General features: G+C 36.4%; 1 protein-coding gene across 10 annotated transcripts in view; it reads right to left on the bottom strand.

The window, feature by feature from the left end:
• Positions 1-14,566, bottom strand: part of FHOD3 (formin homology 2 domain containing 3) — a 330,045-nt gene that overhangs the window by 99,713 nt on the left and 215,766 nt on the right. For 7 of the 10 annotated variants that reach the window (XR_015794612.1, XM_088133068.1, XM_088132739.1 and 4 more), the window contains exons 12-13: positions 13,761-14,123; positions 3,362-3,496 (exon numbers count right to left, since the gene is read on the bottom strand). Coding sequence is in view for 9 of the 10 variants with exons in the window: in XM_088133068.1 (XP_087989194.1) it covers positions 3,362-3,496; positions 13,761-14,123 (498 nt within the window). In the remaining variant the exon portion in view is untranslated. The remainder of the gene's footprint in view (positions 1-3,361; positions 3,497-13,760; positions 14,124-14,566) is intronic. The other 3 variants (XM_088132960.1, XM_088132846.1, XM_088133023.1) reach the window with 2 other exon arrangements.

Here is a 14,566-nt window from a genome sequence, read left to right on the forward strand (position 1 = left end):
CTCTGTGACCTTAATTAGTTGATTAGAACTGGCCTGCTCCAGCTGCTGCCTGAAACTGATCAGACCTTAATTAGTTTCACATTGAAGGCTTTCGTTGTAAATGTGTGCGTTGGTGAGAAAATGAATTTTTTTATTACTGTTTATTACTGTTGTATTTGCAAATGGTCGCTAACCGAGGTAGTCACTAAATGAGGGGTAGCTGTATAAATGAGTTAAATTGAAGTCTAGCATTCATCATACACTTTTGGTATATTTGACTGACAGAAATAAAATATAAAATTTCTTAAAATTTCTGAAGTGGAAACTAAAATCTCTTTAACTCTTTTCTAATATAACTTTTTATTAATACTAATACTAATACTAATACAATACAATATCCACTATTGCCAATGTTGTTCCTATTTTAGTTTAAACGTGTGTGAAGACAGAAAAAATTATCACAGTTCAGTTATGTAGTACAATCAAATATGGAAGCAGATGGCTATGAAGGAGTGCTTTGCTTTGGTGAAGATTTGAATGAGGCATCCCTGGGAACTGCCTTGTGGAATGACATGATTCCCTTGATTCTACAAGAGAATCAAAGTGACCATGCTACTTCATCTCGCTCTGCTTTAAACCCCCTCTTAGTCTGCTCCTGAAGATGACTTAAGCTGCACAGCACTGTGAACCAAAGGTGACCAGCCTGGAGTTCCCTTGGTGCACATCAAAGGCCTTCTAGATTGCATGGTTTTGGGGGGGAAGGGAGTTGTTTCATTTTCTTGCTGAAAATTGGAATAAATAGTTGTTTTGAAGAGAATATCCCTTTTTAGTATGACGATATGGGGAGAAAGGATTTAAGAGCCCGCTACAAGTATGCAATTCAAAATTATATTTAAAATTACAATGAATTTGACCCTAAGAGTGGAGTAACCCACAGCTATTCTTATGAAAGGTGATGATTTTCACTCAGTTATTATTTGTTACTAAGTGACATTATATCAAATATATCTGAACTCCTTGTGGGGGAGGGGAATCATATGAAACCATTCATGCTAAACCCTAGTTCTTATGTATCTTCAAACTGTACTGAATGTCTCTCTGAACAGAAAGATTCTTCTATCCAGAGAATTAGGTTTTCTTCCACACTGAGAAGGGCAATGTTTGGATGTATTTCTTAAGCAAGGAAAGTATGTCAGAATACATACATACATATATCTCAAATTATTTCAGTACTAAGGGTAGGTGGGTGGAGACTACACCATTATGGATCTCTCAACCTTGGGAGCCTGCAGTAAGGAATAAGAATAAATGGTACTTCACAACTGAGGATGTCTCTCTGTACGTGGGAACCCCCAGTCTTTTGAAACCGCTGGAATCAATCAGACACAGTTCTACAGCAAAATAAGCAACATTCCAAGCAGTGACTTGCTGTCTCAAGTCCTCTATAAACAGAACAATTTGTAGTTTGGAAGATACAGTTTCAAGAAAAAGTATGTGAACCTTTTGGAATTTCATGGTGTTCTGCATTAATTTGTCATAAAATGTGATCTGACTGTCATCTAAGTCAAGAGTATTGACAAATATAATGTGCCTAAAATAATAACACAAATCCTGAAAAACAATCCTGATCCTTCATGTCTTTATTGAACACACTCATTCAACATTCAAAATGCTAGTGGAAAAAGTAAGTGAACCCTTGGAATCAATAACTGGTTGACCCCCCCTTGGCAGCAATAACCTCAACCAGGCGCTTCCTGTAGCTGTGGATCAGACCTGCACATCGTTCAGGAGGGATTTTAGCCCATTCTTCCTGGCAGAACTGCTTTAGCTCTGTCATATTCTTTGGACGTCTCATGTGTATGGCTCTCTTCAAGTCATTCCATAGCATCTCTATTGGATTGAGGTCTGGGCTCTGAGTTGGCCACTCCAAAAGGCAGATTTTGTTTTTCTGAAGCCATTCTGTTGTGGACTTGCTCCGGTGTTTTGGGTCATTGTCCTGTTGCATCACCCAACTTCTACAGAGTTCCAGCTGACGTACAGACATTCTCACATTATCCTGAAGAATTTTTTGATACACTTGGGAATTCATCTTCCCCTCAATGACTGTAAGCTGGCCAGGCCCTCCACCATACTTTACGGTTGGGATGATGTTTTCATGATGATATGCAGTGCCCTTTTTACGCCAGATGTAGTGCTGCATGTTCTTTCCAAATAGTTCAATCGTGTTTCATCAGTCCACAAAACATTTTGCCAATACTGCTGTGGAATGTCAATGTGCTCTTTTGCAAACTTCAGGCATGCAGCAATGTTCTTTGTAGTAAGCAGCGGCTTCCTTCGTGGTGTCCTGCCATAGACACCTTGCTTGTTCAATGTTTTACGTACTGTAGACTCACAAACACAGATGTTAGCCAGTTCCAATGATGCCTTCAAATCTTTGGCTGTCACTCAGGGTTGTTTCTTTACCTCATTGATGAGTCTTTGTTGTGCTCTTGGGGTTATTTTGACTGGGTGCCCACTTCTTGGTAGAGTAGCCACAGTCCCAAAGTGTCTCCATTTATAGATCATTTGCCTAACTGTAGACTGGTGAATTTCTAAGGTCTTTGAAATCACTTTGTAACCCTTTCCAGCTTTATGTAAATCAACAATTCTTGAACATAGATCCTCTGAAAGCTCTTTTTGGCAAGGCATGGCTCACATAAGCATATTCTTCTTGTGTGGAGCAGGCTCAAAAAGTTTGAGTGGTTTTTATCAGTCAACATAGCTCTAGTCCACATCTCCAAACTCATTTTCTTAACAAGACTCCAGGTATGCTAATACCTGACTCCAATTAGCTTTTTTGAGGTCAACTCAAGGGTTCACATACTTTTTCCACTAGCACTATGAGGTTTTTATGGTTGTTCTCAATAAAGACATGAAGGATCAGAATTGTTTTTGTGTTATTATTTTAGGCGCATTATATTTGTCAATACTCTTGACTTAGATGACGGTCAGATCACATTTTATGACAAATTAATGCAGAACACCATGAAATTCCAAAAGGTTCACATACTTTTTCTTGCAACTGTATATTTGTGCTCTCCTACATCCCATGCTGTCTCCTGGGCAAAACAACTAAGCACCACAATAATCAGGGATACTGAACTTCAGAACAAAGGATTTACAAGTTCAGAATCCATGAGTAAATGTCTAGTTCTCTCACATGCATACCTCAGGCTGCCCTATCTGGCTATAAAGACTAATCTTGAGTCTCTATGCCACAATTCCAAATTTTCTTAGATGGAAAAATACAAATTAATGTGGAGATGTTAGCAGAAGCAGGAAATATTTTTTTAAATCTACCACATTCATTAAGGTAACAAGCCATTAAAGAACTGTTGCTTACTTGAATTTGTTTCTCTCTTCACGTTCTATTCTTTGCAGCCTCTCCTCTCTCTCCTGACGTCTCCTTTCTCTTTCCGCTGCCAAGGACTCTTGGTGTTGCCTATATGATGATGTAAGGAGACCACCCAAAGATGCCCTATACATGAAGAAGAAATATTCACAGTTTTTAAATAAACCATTGCCTGATTTATTTTTTCTTAAAGAAAATTTGTTAATTAAATCATGTATACTGTAGACTATTCTTTAAGCAGCTATTGCATCCCTAAATAGTATTATGTCCTTTGTTATTTACAATAATGCTTTCCTAGCTCTTACTAAAAGATGAATAAGCAATTGCATATCCTCTAATTGGACTTAGATTTTAAGTAAGAAAACTGCCTTAAGTAAATTAAGAAAAGTAATTTATCCAATTCTCTATGATAAATCATTACACATTATTTTACTGATTTAGTAGAGAATTCCCATTCCCATTCCCTTAATATTCCCTCCAATGTGTGAACAATGTAATATTTAATTATATTTCCAAATATAATTAACTCCTCCATAGATGTGGGTCAGCAATTTGAGAGAAGTCACCAATTATCTGGTCTGTGAGACTTAAAAGCATATCTTCAGACATCTGTATCATTATTGTTTTAAATCATTTACAAGTAGTGATGTAGTGTAGTGATGTACAGTACAAGTAGGAAAGACTGGTACTTTGTACCACGAGTCGAATATCATCATGCAGAATAGAAGACACCACATGATAACTTATAACTAATATTTGTAAATATATACTATAAAAGATAGTTAAAAGTGGGTTTTTTTGAGTTCTAAAGTATTCATTCAATCATTATCCACTGGGGACTTAATAGGATGATACTTCCCTTGGCCAAACCCCGAAGAGGTGAGAATGGACATGTTCAGCTGTCACTTTGTCTTGTATATACTGTCCACCTACAGTGGTGTTTTAAAGTTTGTTAATCTTTTGAATTTTCGACTTCCAGTGAGAAATGGCCATGCACTAGGCTCTCCTTTTCAAGCGGAGAGTCATCTTCAAAGACTTTTTAGGCTCAGGTAGGCTTCCTGGAGCCTGAAGAATTCTCTGAATCCAAGGAGAATCCTAGAAATTGTCCCATACGACCTCTGGACAACTTTTCACAGCCAGAAGACCTCGAAATGGAGACTTTCGGGATCAACTGGTGAGTGATCAGCTGGGGGGCAGGGTTACCATCAAGTTCCAAGATGCAAAGAAGCCAAAAACAGACAAACAAAAAACTGGACACTTGTGCTGACCTCATCATTTCTAAAATCACTTTTTTTTCTTTTTTACTTCTACATAGTTAAAGAGAGGCTTTGTTTAGTTACAGTGTATTTTTTTCTTTTGGCTACTATAGGTGCTCTATGGAAAGATTTTACTTTCTTTTTTTGATTAGGATAAATAGTTTTGTATATTCAGCAAAAAAAAAAGGCAAAGGCTTGGATTTTTTATTGGATTTTAAGTAATGAGAAAAGGAATTCTTTTTTTTTTTTTTGGTGAATCTGCACTTGGGTTTGTGATATTGGAATGCGGATATGGGAATGTGTGAATTCTGCTTTGTTTTCTTACTTAATTGGTGCTGACTGGGGAGGAATTTTAAATAAGATAAAGGGACTTTCTTCCTTTCACTGTTTACTTTGGACAGAATGTAATTTGTATTTCTGACACTAGATAGCACTATTGACCATGGCTATTAAGAGAGCAAACTGCAGAGATGAGTGTTTCAAGATGATGTTTCAAAACTTTGCAGAAAAAATAATTCAATCCCTGGAGGATAAATTTGATAATTTGAACAAGAAACTCGATGCTAAATTAAACGAGGCTGCTGATGTGAGACAAGTCAAACAGAAGTTGGGTATCTTGGAGAATAATATAGATAATAAAGATATGGAGGAAGTATAGAGGAAGAAAGAGATATGGATATTTTACTGGACTTTAAAGAAAAAGAATCTTATTTTGGACTTACAGTTACTTTGGATCAGTCTAACAATGATACTGTTTTGGATTTACAAAAAGAACATTATAAATCACTGAGAGATAAAGGGCACTTATTGAAGTGGTTCCTGAAAGACGACAAGGGGAAAATAATAAAGATTCAACTTGTGGGGCACTGTTTGGCAGGTTTAAAAAATTAATTCTTTAAAAGTAAACAGAACTTGGATCAGTCTAATAATGACATTATTTTGGATCTACAAAAAGAAGGTCTTAAACTACTGAAAGTTAATGTATTGAAGTTGCTCCTGAAAGAAGAAGACAAGGAGAAAATAATAAAGTCTCAATATGTGGGGTACTATCTATTAGGATTAAAGAATGAATCTCTTAAAAGTAAACAGAAAGTGTATAAAGTAAATCTGTTTGATTATGGTTAAAAAATAGGCTGTGGTTTCATGATTAATGGCAATTTTTTGGAACCAGGACTGTATTGTGATGTTATTAAGATTACTGCTGCTTAATAGTAGTACAAATGAATATAGGTTGTGACTCCTAATAGTTATTAGATGGGTTTCTTGTTGATTAGGACTGACTGAGGAAGTTACTAGGATTATATAGGGGAATGTTAGTGGGAAATATAAGTGATATTTCTATTACCTTTGGGAAGGAATGATGGTATATGACAATACTACTGAGATTTTTATATGCACATAGATGACAAAACACAGAGATATTTACAATTGGACATTAATGGCAGTGGCAGAGACGGTGACATAATGTATTGAGATTAAAAAATGGGGGGGGGTTAGCCTTGCTTTTGTTTGGAAATTGCTTTTGGTTTTCTTTTTTGCTTGGGATTGTAAAATGCCATGTTGACTTGCGGATTTGACAATTATTAGATTTTAGGATTAGAGAAGTATTTTTTTTATGTTCTTAGAGTAAAAGATGTATACATTCTATATTCTCTGCAACAGAGAAAGTCAGAAGTCACCTATTCTTTCTCTCTTTTCCTTTTCCTTTTCTGCACTTTTAATTTTTTTCCTTGAATTTTTCTGTTTGTTTTTTCTGTTTCCTTACATTTTATTCTTTATTGAAAATCAATAAATAAAACCTTTTGAATTTTCACTATTTCTCCATAAATATGACCTGGATCATTTTCCTCAATGAACAAGTACAATGTTTTTGACTCATTTGTTTAATTGGGTTCTCTTTATGTAGCTTTAGGACTTGTGTGGAAGACATATCATGTTTTAAGTTATATTTATGCAGAAATATTGAAAATTCAAAAGGGTTCATGAATTTTTAAGCACCACAGTATATTATGTGAATACAACTTTATTGTCAAACCCATTCAGTGTATAGTCACTAGACTGTTCCAGAATCATACAATCATAGAGTTGGAAGAGACCTCAGATCTCATTAATTCTGCCTCTTGCTCAGTGCAGGATCTGCTAAAACATTTTGGACAGATGGCTATCCAGCCTGATTGAAGACCTCCAGGCGACACTCCTAATAATGCAACCCATTCCATGGGCTACTAGGTTTTACAGTAAGAAAAATCCACCTAATACCCAACCCAAATCTATCTCTGTGCAGTTTCAACCATTAGTTCCTATCTGCCTCTGTGGGGAAACAGGGAAGAAATCTAGTTGACCTATACATTTTAGACTGAACATGAGTCCATTTTAGATGTTCTGTTCCAGAATGGATGTATGGGGGTGGTAGAAGCAAGACAGCACATCAAATTTATAGAAAACTCATATGCATAATCACTACTCTCAAAACAATGAACTTGATCAGATAAGAGATATTGTCTATCAAGAGGTATGTGCAGACTTTAACTCACGTTCACAGTAAACATCACAAAAATAGCACAAGCTTAAATACAGGTAGTCAAACATTTAAATAATTGAATGCTATGAAATATTAAAAGCAAGTGTCAAATGCTTATCAGCAATCTTAGTGTTTTTGAACTCAATGGCTACCATAGTTGGGCACTGATCTAGCAAACAACTAGTGAGTGCAGTTTTAATTCTATCTTGTAAAATAAAAAGACTAGAGAAATGCTGAGATGAAAAAAGGTGAGTACATTTCATAAACATTTTTGCTCCCATGAAATGCGCCTCTCTGGATCTTTTTTTTTTTTTTTTTTAAATTCCTTCTGTTTGTTGGGAAAAAGGCCAATATAGTTTAGGCAGAAAATAGATTGAAAAGTATACTTGGAGTTTCCAGTGGTTTACTTGAAATTCTCTTCCCCTTTCTTTTTGGAGTGCCATGTTATGAACTGGCATTGCCTTTTTAGGTTAATCAGTGGTTCCATAGTTGTGTATATCTTCAAAAAGTACTATATCTATAGTATCTAGTAAAATCTTATGAAAATTCTTCCCATCTTCACAGACCAATTTCAAAAGAAAACTGTTTTTATCTTAATACTAAATCTTTCCTGTAAGATGTATCTTCATGTATATATTTGTGTGTGTGCTGCTTTAAGTTCTTTACTATACATTTTAAACTAAGGACATTCCTATAAGTTTCTATGGGTTTACTATCCCTAGCGTTTCTGTGTGCTTCTTTTCTTCCTCCTCCTCCTCTTCCTCCTCCACTTTTACAGACAGGTCTGAATTGCCCACACTTAGCTAGCCCTGTCCTTAGCTGGTCTCCCAGCTGTGATCCTTTGCTCCTCCTTTGGCTGTCCTGGTTACAGGCTGGCATTTTCGGTCACTGATCAACATAAGATGATGACAATCTACAACATCCCAACATAAACAGTCTACCCTATATGTGCTGTGGAAGAATAATTAAAATTTAGAATTACTAATGCAACTGTAAAATCACAATGTCACTAAAATACTAAGATTAAGATTATGGGAACTACAGTGGCATGATATAAATGCTAATATGCAAAAAAAAAAAAAAAAGGAAAAATAGCTAGAAATCAGAATTACTAACCGAAGAATATAAAATTACTGTATCACTGAAATCTACAAGGAAAATTATAATTAATGTTGATATTAAACCTGTGAGTATAAAATAGCGTGATATAAATTCTACTATATAAAAACAATAGCAGTAAAAGTTATAAGGCTAAACAACTAGAAATAAAGCACACTAATAGAAATTTACTTTGAATGCATTATATGATGATCTAGCTCTCTGGAGAAGACTCTGATGCTGGAAAAGGTGGAAGAAAAAAGAGGAGGATGACCAGCAGCAAAGTGCATGGACTCAGTTACAGTGGAGATGGGTGTACTGTTGGAAGTCCTGAAGGAACAGTTAGGGGCAAATAGTAATAGAAAAAAATATATCTATATGGTTGCTAAGAGTCGACACTAACTTGATGGCACATAATCACTCAATCAATCAAAATTTAAGGGCATGGTCTTCAGCTAATCTAATAATCTAAGATATACTTTTGACAAACATGAACTTAGGTGTGGCTATCCAGAAAGTCCTGTGCTTGATTAATTAAATAGAGACGGATCTGTTATGGGACTAATGATATATCATGCTTGTCGTTTGCGTGGGATTCCTTTCGTGAAAAAGGAAATGTTAGGTTATAACAATTCAAAGTCAGAGTCTTACAAATGTATTCTTTCTAGAATCCTAGGCTTAGGCTGTGGGTTTCTTTCTGTTTCCAATGCATTTTGTTATAAACAAACAAACAAACAAACAAACAAATGCCAACTAATTTTTAGTTTAGTCTCTCAAAAGTGTCATGATTGCTCACACTGGCAATTTTGATGGCAGCCCTAGGGAATCTGCCCTTGAGATTTAATAAGTTCAGACAGTGCCCTCAATATAGTGGTCAACTCAGAATCTAGAAGCTCTTGTCTTACCAAGATGGCGTTTTCTTACATAGTGCAATTCTCCAATGATGGTGAATGAATTTCTTAAGGTCTCCAAGAATTGGTTCAGTTTTCTTGATATAGTAAGTAATCAGCCCTTTAAAAATGTGTAAGTTGGTAATGAGAGAGAAATCTACAGAGGCTTTTATTAAAGACTGGAGTATGGATTATATTACAAAAGTAGAGAAAAATAGTTTGATGATAAAGGGTTTTATAGATTAAATAAGGTGATATAATAGAAAAAATAGTGATTATAACTGTATAGAAGAATAAGAAATGGTTAATGGATCCATGAGGAATGTGAAGGGTGGAAGGGGACTATGTTTTTTAAGTTAGATGTTTAGTTTTGTATTTGCAGGTTTATGTTTCTATAGTTATGTATTGTGTTTTAATGTTTATTTTATGTGTAGAATTTTAATAATTAAACATATAAAAATGTGCAAGATGGGTTCTGATCTTCACAACTGATAGTAATTTTTGGGACTGTGGTAGAGTCAGGCCATTGTATGAAGCCCCCTTCTAAACTCCAGTTTCCTCAAGAAATCCAACTACACAATGGCCTAGATGGAGTAGTTTGACTCACTGGGGCCCCACAAATCAAGACTTTTCCAGGGAGGAATTGGCAAAAGAAGGGTTACTGTTTCATGAAGAAGCTTGAAAAGGATAGTGACTTTTACTCCTTCGTCAAGTACAACTCTTCATGCTTTGTCTTCAATTTTTTACCCAGATTCCGAACATAGTCCTAACAATAATCTCTAAGGCTAGGATAAAGAATGAGAGGGTTGTTTTTTTCTGCTTGGTGGTAAACGTCTTATTTTGTTAGCACCAGAGGAATATGTATTCATTGTTTCTGCACTTGTAACTGGAAAGTATTCTTCCTCCTAGGTGTAGCAGACAGAATGTGTCCTGTACTTCTTAATGCTTTCAACTCCCCTAAACTGCTGTTTGTGTATCTTGGAATATACAGCCAGTCCTCGTTTAGCAACTACCTCAGTTAGTGACCATTTGCAAATTCAATGGTAAGAAATGGTAGTAAAAAAAAATAGTTTCCCGACCAATGCACACACTTATGACCAAATTTCTGCGCATGACAATGCATGGTGATGTGAGAGTAATGCTGGCATTGCTGTACAAGAGAACTTTTATCTAAATGCGATGGCAGCATCCACCAATCTTTGCAGCGCCTCTCTCTCTCTCTCTCTCTGTCACCTGGTTTGCTTAGTGACCATTTCGCTGGAATGAATTGCAGTCATTAAATGAGGAGAGACTGTAGTTACTAGTTCATCAGTAAGAATGAGGTTCTTTTCCACTGGTTCCTGAAGTAGCCACTGGAGAAAAAGACCCAGAGGTTTCTGTCTCTGCATATTTTCTGAAAGCCTTTTTACCACCATTTGCATATATTTACTAACAAACATTTATCTTACAAAGTTTCTTCAATAGTTGGTAACCCAATCTTTGTCCTGTAGTGCATCTTTCCCTTATGTAATTCATTCCAGATGTATTGGAAATACAGTATATCTGGAGTGTACCAATTTGGGGGAAAATTCTATATAGTTACATCTGCTCAATGCACATAAACAGCTTCACTCCTTCTATCTACAAAGAAATGCAAAATCTACGCACATTCTGAAACTTACATTCTAAACCATCTAAATATTTCTATATGTCAGCTTGAAGATCAACTATAATCAGTGTGTGCATAATATCCGTAACAGGCCTTCTCGGACCTCCTCTGCCTTTGCTATTGGCCAAATCTTCATAATTTTTAATTGTGGATCCAGGCACCATATACTTCTTTCCCAAGATCCCAGAGATACTATCAGAGAAAAGAAGCTTCAGAACAAGACACCATTTTCCTCATAGCATGTATCAGAGTAACAGTACCAATAGCCTTTCTGGGAATACAGTTAGTCTTCACTTACCAACCACTCATTCAGCAACTTTTTGAAGTTGCAACAGAGCTGAATGAGTGGTACTTATGATTGGTCCTCAAAGTTCTGACCACTGGAGTGCCCCCGTGGTCATGTGATCAAGATTTGGGCACTTGGCAACCGGCTCACACTTATGATGGTTGAAGCATCCCGTGGTCACGTGATCATTATTTGTGACTTTCCCTGCTGGTTTCTCACAACCAAAGGCAATGGGGAAGCCGGCAGGGAAGGTGGCAAGTTGCTCTGGTAAGTCCCCTGGCCTCCCTGTGCTCACACCCTGCCATCTACGTCCTGGCCTTCCTGTACTCATGCCATGCTGTGCCATCTACCCTTAGTCTTTCTGTGTTTGCGCTGCACCATCCACCCCTTGGCCTTCCTGTGCTCGCGCCATCCACCCCTTGGACTTCCTGTGCTGGTCCCATACCATCCACCCCCCCAGCCTTCCTGCACTCACACGCATCCTGCACTAGGCCTCCCCCAGCAGCAAACCCGTGCTCCTTACCTGGGACTCCCACCACTTCCTGTTTTCGACTCATGTGTCTTGGGGTTACAATGGCAACTGGAGTACCAGGATTGTCGTTGCTAAGCAATGCAGTCATATGATGGCGCACTTTGTGGCCACGTTGCTTTCCTGTCCCAATTGCCGTCATAACCCAAGGACTATCTGTAGTTTGTTTAGACTACAGCAGTCTTCCCCTATTAGGAAATATTTTCTCTTTTACTAAGAAATGTGTAAGTTTGTCTTGGGATGAAATTTTGTGATTTATAAGCTTCTAGTCCATATAATTAGTTGAAAGAAATGTTAGGCATCTGCAATAATTCTATTGGAATATGCTGTTCTATCAAAGCAAAATAAAATTTGTCTTCTAGCCAACAAAAATAAACCTGCTGGGGTGTGGCTTGACAACTAAATGAAGTGAAGAGGATGCTCATTATCTTTTAGGGCTTAAGTGCACAAAACCCCTAGGGAAAACTAAATAAGATGACATGCTTATAATTAATTTTTAATTATAAGGGAAGTTCTCCAAAGTGAAAACAACATCTTTAGAGAAGCAGAATCATTTAGAATTTAGAAGAACTAAATGTACAAATTTCAAGCTTAAATAGTGAAGATGATCTCCTAAATGTGGTGAAAGCAGCAGAGAACAAATGAGAAAGAAAAGGAACCCTTATACTGTAGCTTCTGAACTGAAGCTTGACCCATCACAAATTACAAGTGCTGCTGCTATGATTGAAGCTTTAAAGCCACTATACAAAAGAAAGAGATAGAAAAATAAGATGAATGTCATTACTCACAAAATATAATGCAGCTTTGTAATATAGAAAAAATCAATAAAGAGGTTCTTTTCTCAACAGGGCACTAACAAAAACCTATTTCCAACCTGGAGTTATGAACAGAACAGATTTAAAAAATCATTTAAGAAAATTTCCAAAAGTTCAAAGTAAGAACTTAATTTCTTTGGCTAAACTAATTTAATTTGGACACTGAATTTTGAGAGTCACCAAGTTCTGGGTAAGTTGCCAAGAGAGAAGATATAATTACAAAAAAAAAATTGCTGTCCTGGCATGGCTAAATAAAATGCCCAGATAAGTAAAATTCTCAACTTGTTTTATCATATGATCTTGAATTTTCCAGCTATACTTTTTGAATTTTTTCTCAAAACCCAACATTTAGTTTTATCATAGTTAATTTGTAATTACTCTTGGCAATTCTTGACTAGTGCCTCAAGGTGGTGTTTCAAATCCAATCTAGTATGTGAAAGAACAGCATCATCTGCATGTAACAAAGCACAATTTTTTTCCATTTGGTGAATAATGGACAAGAATATTATTTAGATTTAGAGGCTGCCCAACTCCAGAATGACTCTGCGTGGTTAACACTCAAAAAAAAAGGAAAAGAAAAAGAAAAAGAAAACCCTGTGTGATGGACAAACCACACCATACTACTATTGCAACAATATTTGGAAAATTCTTGCTAATTTTCAAGTGTTATTATCCTTATGCTATCAATCTGATAGAAGGCCATGAATATGACTTTCTGTTTCGAAATGAATCTTAGCATGACATAGATTGTGATTGTTCTGATCATACTTACCTGTCTGCTACTAGTGAATGTGCATTACTCTGACTGACATTTGTGAGTTGGCCTAAAATCTACAAAAGACTTTTAATACCATTTAATACCACAGTTCTCTGGTATATAAATAAGAGAATGCTTGGCAGCACATTGAATGTAATATATGCCAGAATCATGCAAGGTGTAAATTTCAGGGAAGATCATTTAAATCTCTTAAGAGTTGGTGAGTTTGCATGATTTTAGGTAAGTTTTCACAGTGATGCTCAGCGTGTGACAAAGTTACAAACAACAAGGATAGGGCCTATATGAGTTGGACTGTATAGCTGTACTATAGTGTACAACAGTGAAATTCAAAATGTGAACTTCAAATAAGATAACTGCATTATGGAATTATTTAATTTGGATTTTGTCACACATTTTTTTCACAATGAATTCTGTTTATAGCTTGGAGATAAACTGCAAAATAATGAAAGAATTCCAAAGACCCCCCCCCCCCCATGATGAATTTCTTAATCTTCTTCTCACATTTCTTAACTGTGGCAATCTTAATTATCTTGCTATAAAACTTCCTTGAAACTTTTGAGAAGTGCTACCTGTTTTCCCTGAACTCGTCTGCTTCCTTTTCTTTCATTGCTGTTTGAGGCTCTTCAACATCATACGAGAAGAGGTGAAAGGGGCTATATGGTACATAAGGTAATTTCTCAACATTTGGAGATGCCTTTGGAGTAACACATGAAGAATTTTGGGAAGAGCTGTTGAAGACAGATGAGGAGAGTGATGAATGATGAGAAAAAGAGTGTGAAGCAACTGAATCAGTCACAAGCGGTGATGAGCTCCTGGAAATATTTGTTCTACAGTTCCTGGAAGGCTTTTCATCCTGAGAAACAATACTTGAGATGGTTGAAGTATCAGAATCCTGTGAAGCATGTTTAACCTTCTGTATTTCTGAGAACCCACTGGATAGAAAAGGCAGATGAGAAGACAAGTAAGGAAAGGTAGAAAAAGACAGGACAGAAAATGATATTATGCAAGTATTTCAATAAACAGGTTATGCTAAGAGCAAAGAGAAATAACTACAGTAGAATTTTAGTTATACACTTACTTCATCTGTCAGGAAGACAGGGAGAACTCGTCAGAATTAATTGGCAAATTTTGAATTTTGAAACCAAGTTATGGGCGCTCTCATAAAATAACTATGTGTTGTGGATTGCCAGTTCACCAAATGAACTGTGATATGTATGGCCAATCACAAAATTCTTTCCTGAAGGGAAACTGATAAGGTCATTTTTTTGGAGGAAGGTTTCTTCAAGTCAGTCTCAACTCCTGGAAATTCCTGGAAAAGTCTGTGTGGTTTTCTTGGCAACATTTTCTTAAGTGGTTTGCCACTGCCCTCTCCCCA

Source organism: Python bivittatus, unplaced genomic scaffold, assembly GCF_059951505.1.
Source record: "Python bivittatus isolate LINGU-HERP-01145 unplaced genomic scaffold, Pbiv_v1 ctg000000_np1212, whole genome shotgun sequence".
Lineage (NCBI taxonomy): Eukaryota > Metazoa > Chordata > Lepidosauria > Squamata > Pythonidae > Python > Python bivittatus.